Below are 20,751 nucleotides of genomic sequence, written 5' to 3' on the forward strand. Positions count from 1 at the left end.
AATTAGTTGGCTGTGATCTAGGGTGTACAGAAAAGTATTTAAAAATCAGGCCTGAGACTGTCTTGTGAATGGCTTGCTTGCAAGGTTGTCTTTGACTTGTGCCTGAGAACTTGACTGGTAAACGGTTCCCCCTACACTGATATAAAACTTCCTCTGAATGATAAGTGTAGTTCATTGCACCTCAACTGTGTAAACAATATGGTTTATGTGGAATACCTGCTTTCCTTCTGGGCGTCTGGAATTTTGATCGTGCTCTACAAAGGCTGCCCATGTGACCAGCCAGCAGTAGAAACCGAGGATGCTGAGTCTCCAATGAACTTCTTTGGTAGAAAATGCTTCACACGTGTCACACCTCCCTAATGGGGGAATTAAGTGTGTCCTGTGCGACTCCACTGGGAGAGGACTCGTGGAAGCTGGTGCTCGGCTTCCTCCAGATTTCACCCCATGTGCCTTTTCCCTTTGCTGATTTTGCTTTGTATTTTTTTGACTGTGATAAATCTTAGCTTGTGGGTATAACCATACGTTGGGTCCTGTGAGTCCTTCTTAGCAAATTATCAAAACTGGGAATGCTCTTAGGGGCCCCCAATACACAGGGCTTTGCTAATTAGATAAATAATTAGATCCTGACTTAGTAACTGACTTTCATCTCTCCTCCAGACCAGATGAGTGAACTTTTCCTCTTTTGGTTTACCTTAAAAATTAACCATCCTAACTACTTGTCACTTAAACAGAAATCCTTAATTAAGGATAATTTGCCCCAACAGATTTGACTTTAAAATAGATCAAAGTAAAGTCACAGTTTGTCAGCTTAGTAGATTTTCAAGGTTGCACTCAGCAGTCCCACTTCTTGTCATGACAGGGCAGCCATCTCAGGGCCAGCATCTCTGATTCACCCTCCAGAGCAAAAGAGAGAAAGAGAACTCCGGGGCTGGTGCTCTATGCGGATGTGATACGAGACCGTTTGAGCCCAGTTTTGCCACCAGTGTCTCTGCTAACAGATGTTAGCTGTATAGTTCCTGCAGTGTTGTCATTTGACGTGGTGCCTGGCCATTTAGTCGCTGGTCATTGAAGGCACCAAAATGGTAAAATAAGCTACCAGCTGGACCTGAAGCAGCAGGAAAAGTCTAGGATTGGCGGCCATGCTTGTGAAACACATTGGTATGAAAAGTGGAGAAGGGAGAAAGAGGAAGTGAATATTACACAAAACCTCAAATCAGAAAAAGCTAGGCCTACCTTTCCAATCCTGCTGGTCACACTCGGTAGATGCTACATTACTTTACAACCCCAAGCTGCTTGAAAAGCTAACTGGTGACCTCTCTCCAGAGTTGATAAAACTGCCTGGAACATGCTTGTTGAAGTATGGTATCCAATTTATGTTTTTCCATTTAAAACAAAATGTCTCTCTGCCTGTAAGGAACCTAGATTTTAGAAAAATGGCTCCCTCTCCTCCACCGTTTTATTCATTTTTGGGTTTTTCACAAAGACCAGCTCCTTTCTTCCCAAGTCTGTGGGACCCTGTGTCTTCCAAGTTTTATTTAACTTCCCAATATAAAAAAGCATATGTTACACTTACATTAGCTCTAGTAAAGCCCAGTTATATGGTAGGTTGGTAGGAGAGTAGTAGGTAGGTAGATAGATGGATTCTCATAGTAATCTGATCTCTGGTTCCAATTTTGTCCTTCCACATACTCGACATAATTATTTTTGGGGATCTGAATATCAAGAATGGCAGTCTCACCTGGAGATAATCTTTTCTTAAAAATTGAGTAAAGTGAGTGCCAATGAAGAGTCCTGGAATTGCCTAAAAGTGCGTGTGTGGCGTAAATGCGCCCAGTCTGGAAAGAAAGGACAGATCTCCTGTGATGTCTGAGAGGCCGCTTTACTTCAGCTTCAAGTCTCAGTGTCAGTTGCCTCGAAATTCAATGTCCAAAGCCCCTATTTACTCTCCCTATGGTACACTTGCTTGGTTCTATGAAGCCACTTCAGATCCTTTTGGAAGACAGCCATAATACAAATAAACAAAATACCATTGGCCATCCATATCCATAGGTTCCACATCCATAGATTCAACCGATCAGGGATAAAAAATATTCAGGGGAAAAAAAAATAATTGCATCTCTACTATACTGAACATGTACAGACATTTTTTCTTGTCATTATTCCTTAAACAATATAGTAATGATTTAGGTGGCATTACATTGTATTAGACATTATAAGCAATCTAGAGATGACTTAAAGTATGCAGGAGGATGTGCATAGGTTATATGCAAATACCACACCGTTATATACAACGGACATGAACATCCTCTGATTTGGGTATCCACAGAGGTTCTGGAACTAATCCCCCATGGATATGGAGGGATGACTATATATTTGATAGATTACTACCCCCAAATCTGAAGTTTTAATGTAAATATCTGCAGCCAGAGTCATTTCTACAGTTATTACCATGCCCCATTCTTCACTTGCAGTACAACTTCTCAAAAACATGTGGTCAACTTGATTCGAACCAAAGGAGACACCGCCAAGTGGTGATGTCATTTACTTTGATTTTGGTGGCGTGCAGCTTAAAACAAGGCATGGAGAGTGAAAAGGTCAGCTAATTTATGTTTGTCCACTTAAAACCTGTTCCAAATACGTTTCACATTAAAACTAGTCTTTTAACGTAAGTTTCTACTTGTACTTAGCAAAAAAAAGTTTAAAATTCTCAAGAAAAGCTATTTTTCTCCTTCTTGATATGATTATCATAATTCAATCCATAGAGAGGGAACTGGGTGGGAATATATTAACATTTCAATTCAGCTCAAAATAACTTAATACAATTATTTTCTACTTTCCATTATATGCCATAGTTGTCAACCCTATGCAACCCATGTGTAAATAAAGGAGTTTTCTGCTGTAAATTATATCCTTCTGTAATTGGAATTGTCCCTAATTAATCTTCTGAGGAGACATACAGTGACCAAATTCTTGCTTTGCTAAGTGTTGCAAAGGGGACTCTGCGTTATGACGGTACTTTGGGATTGAGTACAGACTTCTTATATGACATGAAGCCCATGGAGTCCTCTTCAGCTTATATACTAACAACTGGTTTAATCAGACTCAACATATTAATGGTTTAACATGTCACTGAAGAAAGCATAGAAGTAAAAACAACTTTCAAAACACATTTGTGTATAGTTGGTAAATTCATGTTCCTGCTATATTTGAATCACATAGATAGTTTTCCCAGGTGTGTTTTGAGATTTATAAATCATTTTACATCTAAGGATAAAAAAAGAAACATGTAAACTCAATAGGTGAGAAATCTGTTGAAACCAGCTAATTGATTTGTTTTTTTACTTTCTTTTTCATAAAAACCCAATCTGTACAAAAAGAGATTTCCTTCTTCCCTGTGAAACAGGTTCATTAATTCATAAGAAATCTCCTTCTTTAAGATGTGGTCCTATGAAAACCTTGGTACCCCAATTGTTTCATGCAATGTTGTGAGGACAGCTATTTGCAGATTCCCAATTCCAAATGTAAAACTACCTTCTCATCCACAACCTTTCCTTTGCATTCTTAAAAAAAAAAAAGAAAGAAATTAAAGAAAAAAAAAAACCTCAGAAACAACATAATGCAGAGAGATCCAGTTTACTATATAAAATATCTCCAATAAATAGTGTAGCTTCTTCCTCCCAAGCTGACTTTTCAGGGCATAGATCCAACAGGTATGAGGTTTGTTCCAACTGATTTATTTCTGTAATTTCTTGTATAAGAAAAATATCATTCTTTTTCAAAAGAAACTGATGACCAATCATACAATAGTCATCAGTAGTCATAAAGAACTAAGCAGGACCCAAAACACTGTTCAGGATCAGTCTTTATTGACAGAAAAAAAAAGAGAAAGCAAGCAAGAACCTGACATTATATGATTTTTGTGAAATTCAAAGTGTAAGGTTTCTGTGAGCTCACTGTCGTGTATTTCAGGCAATGGCCACAACCTAGAAAGTCAATAAAAGATAAACTAAAATCCAGAATAGAGATCTTGAAACACTCAAGGCACCGACCACACTGAACCAAAAATAAAATTATAAAGAGACTTCAGTACATTGAAAACTCAAAAATCCAAATTATAAATGCCAAAGAATAAGTGATTGCATAAAACTTTTATTATTTATTAGCAGTGTATTCTTCTACACTTTAAAATAGAGCAAAATATCTTTTTGAAGATAAACTATTCATAACAAAATACATGTCAAACAATTTTTATTATCAGAGTAGAATTACTTTGCTATATACTTTCTATATTATATACATCCACTTCTTGGTGTGTCTATGTATGCACATGTGTAAAGTAATTTTAAGACATATACATGTACATACATATGACATATATACACACATAATTATGGAAAATTTACAGTAGTCAACTTTACAATCATTTTAATAGCTTCACACAAGTTAGTGTTCACAGAACTAAAACTGTCAACATGATTCCCTCTCCCCTACTTCTCAAATGTCATCTGAATTACTTTTTATAACTTGAAAAAAATACTCTCATCTTCCTATACAATTAACCAATTTTTTACAATAACTCATAATAAAATATTTTACTTTTTCAACTTTAGAAAAGATACATAATTCCACTTATTTTAGTTTTTGATTCCTAAATCATACAATTCATTTTTTTATCAGTTGAGTGTAATTTTTGGTACTGCAGTTACTGAAGGTTAATTTAACAAACCTGAGTCAAACATTCATTCAAATGCCTTTTTAAAAAACATAAAACATGAACAAGATGTTTTGATGAAGCATAATATAATAGACTCAAGGTACCCCCCCCCCCAATAAATACATTATAAATAACTCAATGGTTGGGAGTAAATAGCACTTCATATGAATCCATTTCACTAGCACTTTCAGTGTCGAAGCAGTCCATTCTTAAGCAGCCTGGAAGGATATCAGGATGTAAGGCTCCTCGATTCCTCATAGAAATGAAACCTACGGGTTTCTGAAGACCTAAATATCAGATCATACTTACATGAAAGGGCTGTGAGTACCTATAAGGGTCCTTTCATTTTCATATTAGGTTCCAGATATGCTAGCGTGTGCAGCAGGGGGTTGTACCCTGTTTTAAAAATATCTCCTTTAATACAGAGAACTACTTAGCAGCATCTTTTTCAGTTTTTTCTCTCCATTGATTTAAAACTGATGTCAAACCATGTGTGATTACAGGCAACAACAACCTCGTACCCAAAGCAGGATATTCTAATTGGGTTAAGAACTCTTTTGAAAGAAGGAAGGAAAGAAAAACATTTGGAATATTGAGTCACTTCATAGAGAAAAACCATGAAACCATGCTCTCAGAAGAAATATTCAGTGAATTCTGATCTTCCACTGCATGCTAAGTTTTTTAAAGCCCCCCAGGATGCAAAACTAACTCAAATTGGCTCAGCAACAAAAACAATGGGAAAGGGAATGGTCCTAAATACGTCATCCCATGCCATTATACTCTTGGTAGAGATAAACTTGGATAAACTCAGTGTAATTAACCTGACTTCCCAAAAGAATGAACTGATCTGCCGTATTTATAGTGGGAGCATAAAAATCACTTTCTGAAAACTTTCTCCCTTACTTCTTCTTAATAAGAAGGAATTCTTTATTCATTAGAGACAAAACCATACTAAAACTAAATAGACTTAAAATACAAATTTTTGGTAGCAAACAGCAGGAAAATCTAAATCAAAATATAGTCTTGTTTTTACATAATTTTATATATTTATAAATTTATCAAAATAGTCTTTTAAAGTTCACAATACATATATAATGTAACACTGTACATGTAAATATAATAAATGTATTACCAAAATACATTAAAAATAACCCTTCAAAATACCAAATTCAACATTAAAACTGTCTTTAAAAGTATGGAAATCTCCATAAACATAGTTTCAGTGCATTTATAGTAGTCATTAACCAGTTTTCTGTTTTCAAGTCTCTTGAAGGTGTTATCTTAGTGCTCTCTTTAATTTAAGGTAAGAAGGCAGAGATATTCTTCCAGCAGGAAGTTGCTTTCCCTCTCCACTGCTCGTCCAGATGAAGAAATTGTGTCTAAGAGAGGAACGGCTTTCACTGGAGTGGCAAGGCCTTAGTAATGAACATATTCAGACTGAAGGGACTGTGCAGGGAGAGACATAAACTGAGGTTAAATTCCATCACATGTAAAACTTCTAGCAAGTCATGCAGCTTCTCCCTTCCACACAAGGCAGCTTAGGTCTATTACACCAAAGATCAATGAAATAAACTAAGCCAAAATAGAAACAAAAAGACAGCAGACACAAAGCATTAGCTAAGTAACAATGAGATATTCAATTATGCAAAGTGATTGTAAGAAAACTTCATATTTTAAAAGGTTTATTAATTTATTTATAGTGACTAAAAATTAAGTTTTAATTTAAAAATTGGTAGGTAGCCTAAACTCATCTCTAAGCATTTCTGCAATTAGTGAGTTTTACTTAAAAATATTAAAAGATACTTTTAACTAATTAAAGATTACTAGAATATACTTTGAGATGATTTATCCTTAAATTTAATTTACTACATATCAATGTCAATGGCATGCTTCTAATGCAGAATTAGCAGCCATTTAAATAAATTCCTTAAGAATGCTTGAATTTATAAATATCTTACAAATCCTTTCCCTGAAGGGGACACGAAGTACTACCATTTGATTTGAAAGATCATTTGATTTGAAAGATCAGATTTGAAATCTGATCTTAAGACCCAAAAACATTTATACAGAAGAGTCTTCCTGTCAGAATTTAATAAACAATAGGCAATTTTCAAGTAAACAATACAAGACACCATATTAGATACTAACATGTAAAAGGAGCATGATTGGGATATGTAATCAGAATGCCTGGGACAACAGACATAAAACAGGAAAAGATAAAGAGAGTTACAGAAAGTTTGCCAAATAGTTATTTTTTTTTTTTAGCAGGAAACAGTGGTTAGAAAAAGGAACATAAACCAATCTAAACATTAACAAATTTTTTGCTCAATTCTTCCAATTAAATGCCTGAGGACAACAAAGTTTACTTGATTTTCTAGTAAATGCCCTTTTCTCCCACCCGATAATTATTTCTCAAATTAGTCTGTAACATTTTATTAACAGGTCTAGTCAATTATAAGACGGGTTCATTTTGTGATGATATAGGTTATCAGTAAAAAAGAATCTGTCCATTTTCCAAAGAACTTACAAAAGGATTCAAGGTATTTTTTCTCAGCTTCAAAACCGCAGTGAATTTTACACCCTATGAACAGCCATTTCCTGAGTAAGTCCCTATTAACACAGTGTGTCAAAAAGTTACGGTCCCTGACCGCAAAGGGCGAAAGCCACAATATCATAACAGACGTGAAATGAAAAGACAGCGGTGTCAACATTAAATAGTAATACATGTAGTGTAACGTTAACATTGTGCACCAAGGAAGGCTTAGGTGAGAGGTAGTAAGGGAAATGGGTGGTTCTCAAGGCTGCCAGTTTCAAGAGCTATAGGAAAAATGGAAAAGGTTTGGCTATTAACTTTCTTGTATGTGGTTCATGCTAATACTTCAAAACAGGAGCGAGATTATCAAGAATCAGAGCACTATACTATAAATATACCTGAACCCACAGTGGGGATAAAAGAGGTAAGACCCTGAGGAAGTCCAGTGAAATTGGTCAAAAGCCTTGAAGCTCATATGCATTCCACTTGAGGGACACCAGCTACCACGCTCGCAATTAGAGCATAAAAAATTTTTCTACCTCCTTTTTCTTGGTTTCTTCTAAGTCTGGCAAGCAGTCAGAGGGGAGAGCCAGTTAAGTCCCCAGCTATAAGAATGCCACAAAGGTATGTTGTGTGTGTGTGTGTGTGTGTGTGTGTGTGTGTGTGTGTGTGTATCTGTGTGTGTGTGTGTGTAGCTCAGCTAGTGCTTTTTTGAGAATATTTAACTTTTACTTTTGTTCCAGTTAGTAAAGTTGTGCACGTTGTCACTAACAGAAATTAGAAAATTCTTCATATTACATATAACTTAGAACGAAGTTGTTATTGCAAGCTCCATCAATTATCAATAAACAGAGATGTAGCAAATAAACATTAGACAAGCGACCTTTGTTAAGCCAACTTTTTTACAGGGTGAAGTATTTCATATGTACCTCAATAAAGAGGGGGCAAATATGTATATGTGCATATATTTCATATATTTATATATATAAACACACCCATATCTATTCATTTATTTATTTACTTATTTAATGAATCATGGTACCCAGTGAACTGGAAAACAGAAGTAGTCTAGAACATTTTAAAGATTTCTATTATGCACATGGAGAATATATTCATTAGTCTTCTGGCCAAAGCCTTTACTTTCACACAGAGCTCACAAGCCCTGGCTGGTGTTTCATCTGGCCTCAGATACAGTTCACCACAAGCCCCACTATTTCCTTTTCCAAACCCCTAATTTGCTCTCTTATGTTGCCTAACTGGCCCTGCAGCCCTCTGCAAACAAATGATGACACCATTTGGCCGACGAATGGACCTTCTGTCCCACCAGTTCAATTCATTAGACAAATAATTACAGAACCATCAGTTGTATCTATTAAGCACTAGGGGATAAAAATATAATACCAAAGTCCTCAAAACAAAACATGTTCCATGGTTTCTTTATATGGCATAAAGGAAAGGGAAATAAAAGATCAGTAAAAAGGGTTTAGCAAATTATTCTGACATCAGTATTTTGTAACAAATTAACTTCCTTTCATTTTCAATCTAAAATAAAAATCTTAATAGAAATGCACTAAGGGGGCCTGGCATGGTGGCTCACATCTGTAATTCCAGCACTTTGGGAGGCCGAGGCAGGTGGATCATCTGAGGTCAGGAGTTCAAGGCCAGCCTGGCCAATATGGCGAAACCCCGTCTCCACTAAAAATACAAAAGATTAGTAAGGTATGGTGGCACATTCCTGTAATCCCAGCTACTCAGGAGGCTGAGGCAGGAGAATCACTTGAACCCGGGAGGTGGAAGCTACAGTGAGCTCAAATCACGCCATTGCGTTCCAGCCTGGGTGACAGTGAAACTCCGTCTCAAAAAAAAAAAAAGAAATGCACTGAGGGGAGAAGAGAATTGTTCAAGTCTCCAAGATTATTCACTTAACAAAAGCATAACTAACACCGTGAGACCTTTCTATTCAGGGAGCAACAGTGTTGGATGACAGGAATATTTAAACTTCAAGTATCACATGGTTATCCTATGGGGTTGTGCTGAAGGTCTCTCTGGGTCATTTGTACTCAGCCACGGTTGAGGAAACCTCAAGGAGAAACACAAGTACTCTCCATTTGAAATCTTAGGTGGGATAGATAGATAAGCCATATGAGTGCCTGGTTTGACCTAATACACATCGTAAAAAAGCAAAACTTCATGCTTTTTTTTGTAGTCACAGGTAGGACTACCAAACTACAATGTTTTCCAAATGTCCATGTATTGTAAAATTCCTAATATCCCAGAAAAGACAATAGCCAGTTACTAGCATTTTTAATTTTTATAGTGAAATTACATGTTATAGTAAAATTGCATTTGCATTTTGAATTCCATGAAAAATATTACTGCTATTGGTTTTATTATTCAAAAATAGATTAAATACAACTATCTGAAGTTCCTAACAAATTAGATATATTACTTGACACGTCAATTATTCTGAGCTAGATATTTGAGTACTTTCTATATGCTAAGGACAGTTCTAAACAGCTTATACATATTCATATATTAAATGTTTGAGACAACCCACTTTACAGATGAGGAAACTGAGGCACAAAGCAGTAATTAGCCCCAATTCATGTAATTAAGAATTGGTGGAGCTGGAATTTGAACCCTAGCAGTCTGACTCTAAAGCTCAAACCCTTAGCTACAATAATGTCTCAAGATAGCCAGCATTTGTCTTGTGATCACTACATATTCAATCCAACATTCTCTATCACTGTAACAGAGACAAATAATGACCTTAGGCAAGCTGTGATTCTGAGTGAATTTTTAAAAAGTATTAAAAAATATTTGTTGCATTAAAAGATAAATATATTTTTGGATGATTTTCATCAGGCCTGAATTCAAAGAATTTTCAGGAATATTCTAAATTTAAAAGAAATTTTCATTATAAGAACATCCATGCTTAAGTATTATGATTGATTAAAGTTTTAATTCTGCTTGGCCAATGTTTTTTGTTGTTATGATAATGAATTAAGGAATCTGAAATACAAAACAAATTATAACAATGACAATGAAGATGGTTATAAAGAAAGCGAAACCTGAAGTATAAATATTATGTTAGAAGTTAGCCCTTGTTTATATAACCAAGAGATTTTAATTTCTCAAATATAATATTCAAGCTCATATAATTAGTAAGTTCAACAGAGTTATAGTGAGTTAGGACCCAATCAAGTTTGTCATGAATATGTGGTATTCTTATTGTATGAATACCATAAAATTAATAATGTAGCAATATTCAACCTGAAAAATAAGGATAAAATTGCCTTACATTTGCAGCCCCCAAAATTTTTATGTCAAAATATAAGCTTCCATCAAGAAGTCTTGTTCCCTGAAAGCAGTAAGATTTGACATAAAACAAAGTGTTAGGTAAGGAGATCAAGACAATTTGTTCTGTTCTGGAAATCTGCTACTAATCTGTTTTGGCAGATGTAGGTAGTAACTTTAAAATTTTAGCTATTCTGGAGGTGTTTCTTTTTTAAACAGCCCAGTTACCTAATCATGGTAGGAAAATGTCTAATAATTATAGATATAAATATTGTACAGATGGTTAATAAATAAAACATGTTAGCTATCAAAAACAGCAAATTATAAAGAATAATGAAAGATTAAGGTCCTTGACAGAAATGAATGTAACCATGTCTTAATGTTCAAATAACTTGAACCAAAGGATCCAATGGCCTGGAATGTTAGCATCCTACTGAGGTCAAAATCCTGATTCGAAATGTTCATGGACTTTTTGCCACACTGATATTTTCTTTCCTACATTTTCCCAAGTCCTTTAAGGAATAAAAAATAGTGTACTAGTTATCCCTGGTTTAAGTTATAACCACAGAGGCAAAAAGCACCTAAAATAAAAATGGTTTGTTTTAATGGGATTGAAATTAAAGGAAAAAATACATGCTTGGCAACATGGTATTTTATACATAACTATAGTGTTTTAAGTTTTAATGAACAAATACAACAATGGGAAAAAATAAATACACCTATAACTGCCTCTGTACTCCTATGTCTCTTTATGCCTTTGTAACAGTGTTTTCAGTTTTTGTATTGCTTACAAATTAACACAGAAAATGTGATGTGTGCATTGATACTTATTTCCATAACTGTGGTTTCACAATACTGAAAGTACTTTTTATTTTTTTATTTCAATAGGTTTTGAGGTACAGGTGGTTTTTGGCTACATGGATGAATTGTATAGTGGTGAAGTCTGCGATTTCAGTGCACCTGTCACGCAAGTAGTATATATTGTACCCAATATGTACAATACTGAAAGAATTTGCCTCTGTTAATATGATGCATATTTCCTCCAATAACACTAGATAAAATGTAGCTGGGTATGGTTTTATTGGCATCATATTAAGATAAAAAGACTAAGGTTTGTGATAAAATCAGGTTCAAAAGGCGTGTGTACATTTTCCCATAGTGTTCTCTGTGCATTTCAGGGACTTCAAGACTTAACAAGCTAATTTGGGTTCATTATAATGCTATATAAAATAGTCTTTCACCTTCCTACATGATTTTTAATAGATTCTTTTTTCTGGAGAAATTTAATATATGCTTTTCAACAATCACAAAGAGCTCGATTGTTAGATGACAGATTGTTGACACCCAGCTTGACTCAGCCAACCATTACATGAGTGTTTTCAGTTCATCTGAACACCAAAATTATATTGATGCAAACTCAGTTAAAATTTATTTTCTCTTATTTTAGTGTAAAGCCACATTTCTAGAAAAAAAAAAAAAAAACACAACCCCAGAATACCGTATATTAAAGCTAAAGGTGGAAACTTGTTTGTTAGTGCTTCATACGCTAACAGTGAGACCCAGGCTCCTAAGCACTTTAACATTCACAAACCCAGATACATTGACCGACTTTTAGTTCAATAAATATTTATTAGGCACTTAATACTGTACTATGGAACCTCAGGAAACAAACATGTTTCAGAGAAGCTTAAAGGAAAGCAGAGGAGAGAGAGAATCATGTATAACTGACTATAATATGAGAGTGTCAGCACTCCTAGGAGAGCCGAAACAGGAAGAGCCATTCTGTTTAGATGGGTCGCAAATGCTTATCAAAAAGATAACTACTGAGCCAGGTCAAGAAATATAAAACCAAGCAGAGAAAGAAGGGAAAGCAGAGTAGACTGCAAGTGCTAAGGTTCAGGCTCAAGGCAGGTCATGGCACTCTTGCAAAACGCAGGTCAGATGCCAGGTAGAGCTGCTGGAGTGGAGGCTGGCAGGGAGGCACACAGCCCGACAGGGAAGAACCCTGAATGCCAAGCCAGGGGAGCCACACTTGACCCAGTAGGCAGAGTGGAGCCGCTGAATGAAGCCAAACATGAGAAGGATTTGATTAGCTCTGTGTCTCCGAAATTTAACACTGACAACAGTATAGAGGAGAGATTAAAGGCAAGAGACAGGAAAACAGAAAGGGCTACGCAATAGTTCATGAAGACCCCAATTAGGGCAGCAGTGGTAAGGATGGAGGGACAGAGAGGCATTTTAGAGGGACTTGATAGGACTTAGTAACTGGTGTGACAGAGGGAAAGGCTGGTAGAAGTAGTGTCAACGATGGCTCCAAATGTCTAGCTTGGATGACTAGATGAATAAAGATGAGATGATTTGGCTAGGAAATCAAAGAGGAGCTGGCAGTAGAAGGAACCTGTACTCTCTCCATCCCAGGTAACACCCAGAGGAAGCTGGGAGTGTAGATCCAATGCTCAGGAGGTTACCCAAAGAGAAAGAGTCAATGTAAGGACAATCATTAAGGGGCAGGCTTAGGAGAAGAAGGACTAACAGCAGCCCATCAGATCTGGCCTTGAAGAAGTTGGCAGTAATCTGTGGGAGAGACTTTCACCAGAATGAGGGGCCACCTCCCAGCTACAGAGCGGAGGAGCACCAAAGAGACAAGGGAGGGGGCAGTGCAGGCTTCTCTTTCCCCAAGTTTGGCCATAAAGGAGAAACTGTGAGAGGAAGACAGGACGGAGGGAAGACTCCTCCCCAGCCCCCACCAGCCTACCAACTTGGATGTGCACATTTGCAGGTGAGGAGACCTGCAAACGGAGGGGAAGAGGCTGATGATATAAAAGGGGAAGGAAGTGGTTAGGGCAACTTCATGGAAGAGTCTGGAAAGAACAGCACAGGTAGGTAGAGTTATCATTGGAAAACAGTCGGGTTTCTTTGGATTTAAAAGGGAAGGAAGAAATGGATGAGTCCAGATGCAGATAAACTTTGAGATAGATAGAGAAGAGGCAAGTTAGAGGAAATTACTTCTGATAAATTCTATGTTCTTAGCAGATTTCAAAGCAGGGTCAAAGGGGTTGTGTTGGTGAAAAATGTTAAAAAGTTTTGGAACAGCCAGGTGGGGAAGAGAAAAAGAGCCAAAAAGGGATAAGACAACTAATTAGGAGCACTGAAGGGCCGGGTAGATTAGAAACACATTTGAGATGGAGCCAATTGGCAAAGTTATGGGATTTTCTCCAACAGTGCTCACAGGAGAGAGATGAGGAACAGATACAACAGATGGTTGAATTGATCTAATTTTGGAGGCTGGTAATCAAGTGGTTACAGAATGTCCAAGTAGAAGTGAGAATGTTGGAAAAAGGAAGCAAAAATGACTATGCAGGCTACAGAAGGAAAGAGGTGAACTGAGATGGCTGGGGAAACAGGCAGGGTCAGAAAGAGGTCATGGAGCAGAGTTAGGAGGAGGGGGAAATGTTTACAGGAGGCTGGCAGGATTCAAGATGTCAGAAGCAATGTGCTAAGCAATAAGAAGGTTTACTCAATGAATTTTCAAGTGAACAAAGATAAAAATAACTGAAGTTAAGAAAGTTTAAAATAAGATCACTGTGACACCTTGGGCAAGTTATTGCCACTCTGAGTCTTGATTTCACCATCTGTAAATAGCAGGTTAAATAAGTAAGAGAATGGATATAAAGTACCTAATACCATGTCAGGCACATAGAAGGTATTCAAGAAACAGTGGATGATGATAATGATTAGAAAAATGTTACAGTTGTCCAGAATGTTGGCAGTGCCTAGGCAGCTAAAAAGTGAAAGCAAAAGTCTTCCAGGGATGAAGGGAGGTAATAACAGTGATGAGGACAAAAAGATATGAGTATCCTTGGATGATGTTTGCAAAAGGCAGAAGAGCATGGAAATGAGGTTCCTAATAGGAATTGGGAACACAGCCTTTCCCCTCTTAACCATAAATATTTAGGAGCTGCCAGAGAGTAAGTAATGTGTACTTAAAGAGTAAATAAAGGAAAATGAGATAGAATGGGTCAATCTTATTTTGCTCACTTTCAAATGGAGACTTCTTGATTTTCTCTTACAGTCTACTGCTTTTTCATAACAGAAGGCTGAAGGACTCACAACAGTCTGCCCAACAGAGAAAAATATCTATTTCTAAACTGATAAAAACGGTTCTCTCCCACATATATCAACCTTTGAGTTGGTTAGACATTCACTATCAAGGAGAGCCTGTGTCATTTACCAAAGGTTTCTGTTACGGGCAAATCCAATGACTTTACAGGTAATGTGCACGTGGTGTCTGTGCTTGTTTGCACATGCATGCACGTCCACATGTATGCGTATGTGTGTGTAAGAGGGAGTTGCAATAAAAATATGCCTTTCTAAGTTAAAGATCTGACACACACGTGCGCACACAGTAAAATTCAAATTTTTGGAAGAAACAGATGACCTACATAATATTAGAAAAGGTGCAAGTATGGACTGAGTACACCCACAATCAAACAGGTAAGCATAGCTCAATGCCAGATGCTTCAGAGATAACAAAAATAAAAGACATTTTCTAACCTCAATCAAGGAATTCAGTGGGGATTCAAGGCCCACATCCACAAGATAGGTGACTCTCAATACGAAAGAGGGATGAGGAAGGCCAATAACCAATACAAACAGAAAGACTTCAAAAAACGTCAGGATTGCCATGGTCTGGTGAGGTTAAGGAAGGCTTCACAGAGGAGGAGGTTGGACTTAGGCCAACTCCTGATGGAAAGGAGGTGAGAAGCAAAGGGAGGGAGGACGGGAGACCAAGTTGGGGACCTAACATGTAAGAAAAACACAGAGGTAGGAAGAGCTGCACACATTCCAGGACGTAAGAAACTGCCCGGTAGAAGCAGAAGGTTCATGCTCAGGAGTGGAGGGAAATGAGTTTGGAAAGCTGGTTGGGGAAAGCTGAAAAAGGCACTGAACAGCAAGCTGCAGAGACTGGACCTACTTAATGTCAAGATGGTACACTCCAAACTACCCTCTGTATGCATGTATTAAATATTTTTAAAGATGAAGAACAAATAAAGGGCACAGCAGAAATTAAAAAGCAAGATCAACACCTTTGTGGCCCAGAAACAATCAAGACAGTGGTAAGACTCTGGCTACACGGCTGGAAGCCTGCAGAGGTGGCTAGGTGTTCCATTCATGTGGGTACATAGGTGAAAAGCCCCTGGCCTGAAATCAGGGGTGGAGTCAGGCTCTCCCACATGGGGAAGGAGGCTGAGAGAAATTGGGACCATTGCTCTTGGGCCAGGGCTAAGGTGGAGCCACATCCCTGCCTGAGAAGCTAGCCTGGGAGGAGCTCACCAAGAGATGGAAGCCTGGGTCATTAAGGTCTCTTTCTAAACCCAACCCAAAGGCCTAGATGATCAGGTAGAGCCAACAAGAAGGTCAGCAGATGAGGAGTGAAAAACAGAGAGAGGAGAGAAACACACAAAAACTCCCATGCACTCTGAAACTACGAACCAAAATTCCCTAACACACAAGGAAAATGAACATTATGAGAACTGACAAAGTCTGCAATCACAAGGCAAACTCTAACGGGGTGAAATGCAAATAACAAGGCAATATCAAAATGCCTTATCACCTGAGATCCTCCAGGTGAAAATAAAAAAAAATACACACACACACACACACACACACACACACACATAAAAAGAATAAGAAGCCATAAAACAAAAACAGGCGGGCCCAAATTAGAACAGATGGCTATCATAAGGATCAAATTAGAAATGCTGGAAAGGAAAGATATAGCCCCTGAAATCAAAAGTCAGTGGATTGGGGGATATACTCCAGAACTGACATTAAAGAAAATTCATGAATTGAAAAATAATAGGAGGAATTCAATCAGAATACAGCTAGAGCTTAGGAACTGAAAAATATAAAAAGAAGGTAAGAAATATTAACGACAGATTGAAAGGCTCCACTATAAGTTTTGGGGGCTGTTGGCTGGGTGCAGTGGCTTATGCCTGTAATCCCAGCACTTTGGGAGGCCGAGGCAGGCAGATCACTGAGGTAAGGAGTTTGAGACCATCCTGGCTAACATGGCAAAACCCTATCTCTACTAAAAATACAAAAATTAGCCAGGCGTGGTGGCATGCACCTGTAGTCCCAGCTACTCAGGAAGCTGAGGCAGGAGAGTCACTTGAACCTGGGAGGTGAAGAACCTGAGAGGTGGAGGTTGCAGTGGGCTGAGATTGCACTCCAGCCTGGGTAACAAGAGTGAGACTCCTTCTAAAAAAATAAATAAATGAATAAATAAAAAATATAAAAAAATTGTGGGGCTATTGCAAAAGGAGAAAATAAGGGAAAAGGCAGTAAAGCAACATCCAAAAAGATAGTGGAGCCGGGTGTGGTGGCTCAAGCCTGTAATCCCAGCAATTTGGGACCCCAAAGCAGGAGGATCGCTTGAGGTCAGGAGTTTGAGATCAACCTGAGCAACATAGCAAGACACTCTCTACAAAAAAAAAAAAAAAAAAAAAGAATGCTGGCTGAGAATTTTCCATAACTAAACATGCAGCCCTAAGATTGAAAGTACACACTGACGCCAGGCAAGATAAATTATAATGAATCTGTATATAGCTATATTATGGTGAAACTACAGAATTTCAGAAAAAAAAGAGGAAAAATCTTATAATAATTGGTTTTATTCTTCACCCACAGAAGCTGTTAAACAAAGACTTACCTTAGGAAACTGGTATTTTAAGTGGATTCTGGCAGCAGTGCAAAAACAGAAAGGACCAGAAAAACAAGAGCAATCAGTTCCACCGAAGATGCCTGCATGAAGTTTTTAATCTAGTGGAGGACAATGGCTTGTATGTATTTGTCTTACCTTGCTCTACCAAAAAAATACTGGGCTCATGGTAGACACTTACATAAATATTAGCTATAGCTTTATTAATTGGATAAGCTTCCATTTCATTTAATTTCAGTTGTTAAGATATGAGGTCTCTCTGTATTGCCTAGGCCGTTCTCAAACTCCTGACCTCAGGTGATCCTCCTGCCTTAGCCTGCTAAAGTGCTAGGATTATAGTGTGAGCCACTGCACCCAGCCAGCTTTTATAGGTATATAAAAAGCACTTGCTTTCTTTTACTCCTAGCCAAAAAAATAAGACGCAAGATTAAAATAAGACTCTTTTCTATTGACCTAGTAGTATTATTGACACTACATAAGAGAGTATAAAATGAAGCTGAACGACCAAGGTGATTCATAACTCTAATACATTGAGAATATAAATTAATCCCCACCTATTATATATTTCTGATCAACCTTATCACTTAAAGCAAGTTTTATGTTTTTAAGTCTTTTCAAAAGTAGAGTCAAAAATAGCTGACAGGCTTTATACAGAAAATTAACATAAACCACTATTTAACACTGAAAACAAATTATAGTTAACATGTATCTACAAATACTGCAAACATATAAATAGCTTATATGCAAATGTAAAGGCATCATCTGAACCATGCTGACCTCGTAACGATTTGATGCTTTGTCAAGTAACATTCTCAGGTCCGCTTGGGAAGAGAAAAAAAATCGCAATATTGAATGAATGCCAAAGGTGTGGTTCAATATTGAGATTGAGCTCATGTTCTTGATATATAGTTAGTATCCCTTAGCTGAAAAATTACATCAAATCTAAAGTAATGCCACAACAAAGAGGAAGGATGAAAAACCACAGCAACGTAAATATACAACAAAAGAATAGAAAGCTAGTACTAATCTTTAACTGTAATAAATATTAACACAGTTAATATTTAATAATATTAATATGAATTAATAAATGAATATTGATATGGTTTGGATGTTTTATCCCCTCCAAATGTCCTGTTGAAATGTGACTCCAGTGTTGGAGGTGGGCCTAGTAGGAGGTACCTGGGTCATGGGAGTGGATCCTTCATGAATGGCTTGGTTCTGTCCTCCCAGTAACGAGTGAGTTCTCACTCTATGAGTTCACCTGAGATCTGGTGGCTTAAAAGAGCCTCGCACATCCTCCCTCTCTCTTGTTCCCTCCTGCCATGTGATACGCAAGATCCCCTTTTGCCTTCCACCATGATTGTAAGCTTCCTGAGGACTCATGCGAAGCCAAGCAGATTACTGGTGCCATGCTTGTACAGCCCACGGAACTGTGAGCTAAATAAACTATTTTTCTTTATAAATTACCCAGCCTCAGGTATTTCTTAATAGCAACAAAAGCAGACTAATAAAAATGTCATATTTAAAATCAGGACAAGATGACCAATTTTTAAAATGGAGAATAGGCAGAGGGAAAAGACAACAAATTGACATCAGCAAACACTACTACGTACCACTAGAAAGTCTTAGCACTTTACTGGGAATGGATATTCACACAATCAATAAGGAGTTTATCACTGTCAGCACTAACATTATTCCAAAGTAAAAATGAACCGTGCTTTAGTGCACTGCCAATCACTCAGATTTTCATCAAACTGGTTATTTTATAAAGCTAGATTCTAATATTTTGACCTCATTCCAGGTCCTACTTTAAGGACCAACAATTCCTTAAAATACGTACGTATTCTGCCTGGTGTTAGAACACAGAAGAACTTAACCTATTCATAGGCTACCAAGGTTGTTCTTACATTGGTCAAATTTGAGATGGAAAACATCCACACAGTCTTCATAACCAAAGGGCAGTATTAACCAACTGAGTATAAAAATGCTACTGACACTAGAAAAAAGAACTACATTTAAGCCAACTTCAACTGTCATATAAGAATGCTAAGGGAAAGTAGGAAGCACACAATATTTCATTTCCATTTTGCTTTCAACTTTCAACCAAATGAGTATTTTAATTTTTACTTCCCACCTGTGACCAGTACTGTGTTAGAAACCATGAACTATAGAAGAATTTTTTGAAATGTCTAAAAAAGGAAGTTTAAATTTGTAGATAATTCTTACATACACAGACAATATGTAAACAAATATAGATGTTCATGTATGTAATAGCAAACATGATAAAATAAAGTGTTAATGATAGGGTGGATTCCATTTATTGGGGAGAGCTTCACAGAAGACATGGAAGGTAATATATGTCTTTATTTAAAGATGAGAAATTGATAAGGAGGGCAGGGAGCTTCCAAGAAAGGGCTTCCTAAAGACTCGCAGTAGGCATGAACATAGTGGGAGAAGAGGACAAGAGAATAAGCAAGGTAAATGCTGGTGCAAAGATACAATACTACAGAAATGCAGTACAGAGGGCCTGAAAGCTCAGCAAAGAAAGTCAGTATTTATATTCTAGCACTAGGGGACCACTGGTCATTTCTGAACAGGGAAATAAGATGTTGAAATCTACATATCTTATCTGGCAATGCTTTAAAGCAGGGGTTGGCAAACTGCAACTCACTATCCAAATGCAACCGACCACCTATTTTTGTTAATAAAGTTTTATTTAACATAGCCACACCTTTCGTTTATATATTGAGTTGAATAGTTGGGACACAAAGCTAAAAATCTTTACTATCTGGCCCTTTACAGAAAAAGTCTGCCAATCCTACTTTAAAGTTGGAATTAAAGGTGGAAAGAGACAAGTTAGGAAGCTCATAAAAGACTCAAACACAATAGGGATGAGGAAGCAACTGAATGGAGAAGAAAGGAAAAATTCCGAGACAATGAACAGCACCACTGACATTACCTACAACCTTCACTATGAGAATATCCCTGCAAATGTTTGAAGATTAAGATAGAAAAGTACAAAACAAAGCTTATTACAGGCTATAACAAGTTTTACTTATTGTATAGTTTTATTATTAAAGCTATAGAGCATTCATTCATTTATCCATCCATCCTTTTATCTAATCAGCAAATACTTAATGAGTGCCTAATATATGCCATGCACAGGGCATATAACTATGAAAACCAGAGGCACCATCCCTGCCCTCACAAAGCATATAGTCTAGTGGATGGTGCAAATTCCGACTGAAAAAGAGTATTCTGATTTAGACCAAGGCGGGATGTAGAGAGGCTTATGGGAGAAGCAACATGACCTAACTCAGACTCGGGGGTCAGGTAAGGTCAATGTAGATGACTAGTAATCCAGTGATTAAGTGTTATAAAAATAAAGCATAGCAAATATTCAAGACAGATACCACAAGTAATTTCAATTTAATAAAATACTTCCACCCCACCTACACCATAATCACATGTCCCTCATTTCTTAAG

General features: G+C 37.2%; 1 protein-coding gene across 4 annotated transcripts in view; it reads right to left on the minus strand.

Annotated features, from left to right (window-relative positions):
- Positions 1 to 2,467: 2,467 nt before the first annotated feature.
- Positions 2,468 to 20,751, minus strand: part of LOC105485467 (cell division cycle 14A) — a 173,885-nt gene continuing 155,601 nt past the window's right edge. For 2 of the 4 annotated variants that reach the window (XM_011747852.2, XM_011747853.2), the window contains exon 16: positions 4,130 to 6,160. In XM_011747852.2, coding sequence (XP_011746154.1) covers positions 6,131 to 6,160 — 30 coding nt within the window. In that variant the 3' untranslated portion in view covers positions 4,130 to 6,130. Of the gene's footprint in view, positions 2,567 to 3,950; positions 3,984 to 4,129; positions 6,161 to 20,751 lie in introns of those variants that run through there. The other 2 variants (XM_071072340.1, XM_071072458.1) reach the window with 2 other exon arrangements.

Source organism: Macaca nemestrina, chromosome 1 (genome assembly GCF_043159975.1).
Source record: "Macaca nemestrina isolate mMacNem1 chromosome 1, mMacNem.hap1, whole genome shotgun sequence".
Lineage (NCBI taxonomy): Eukaryota > Metazoa > Chordata > Mammalia > Primates > Cercopithecidae > Macaca > Macaca nemestrina.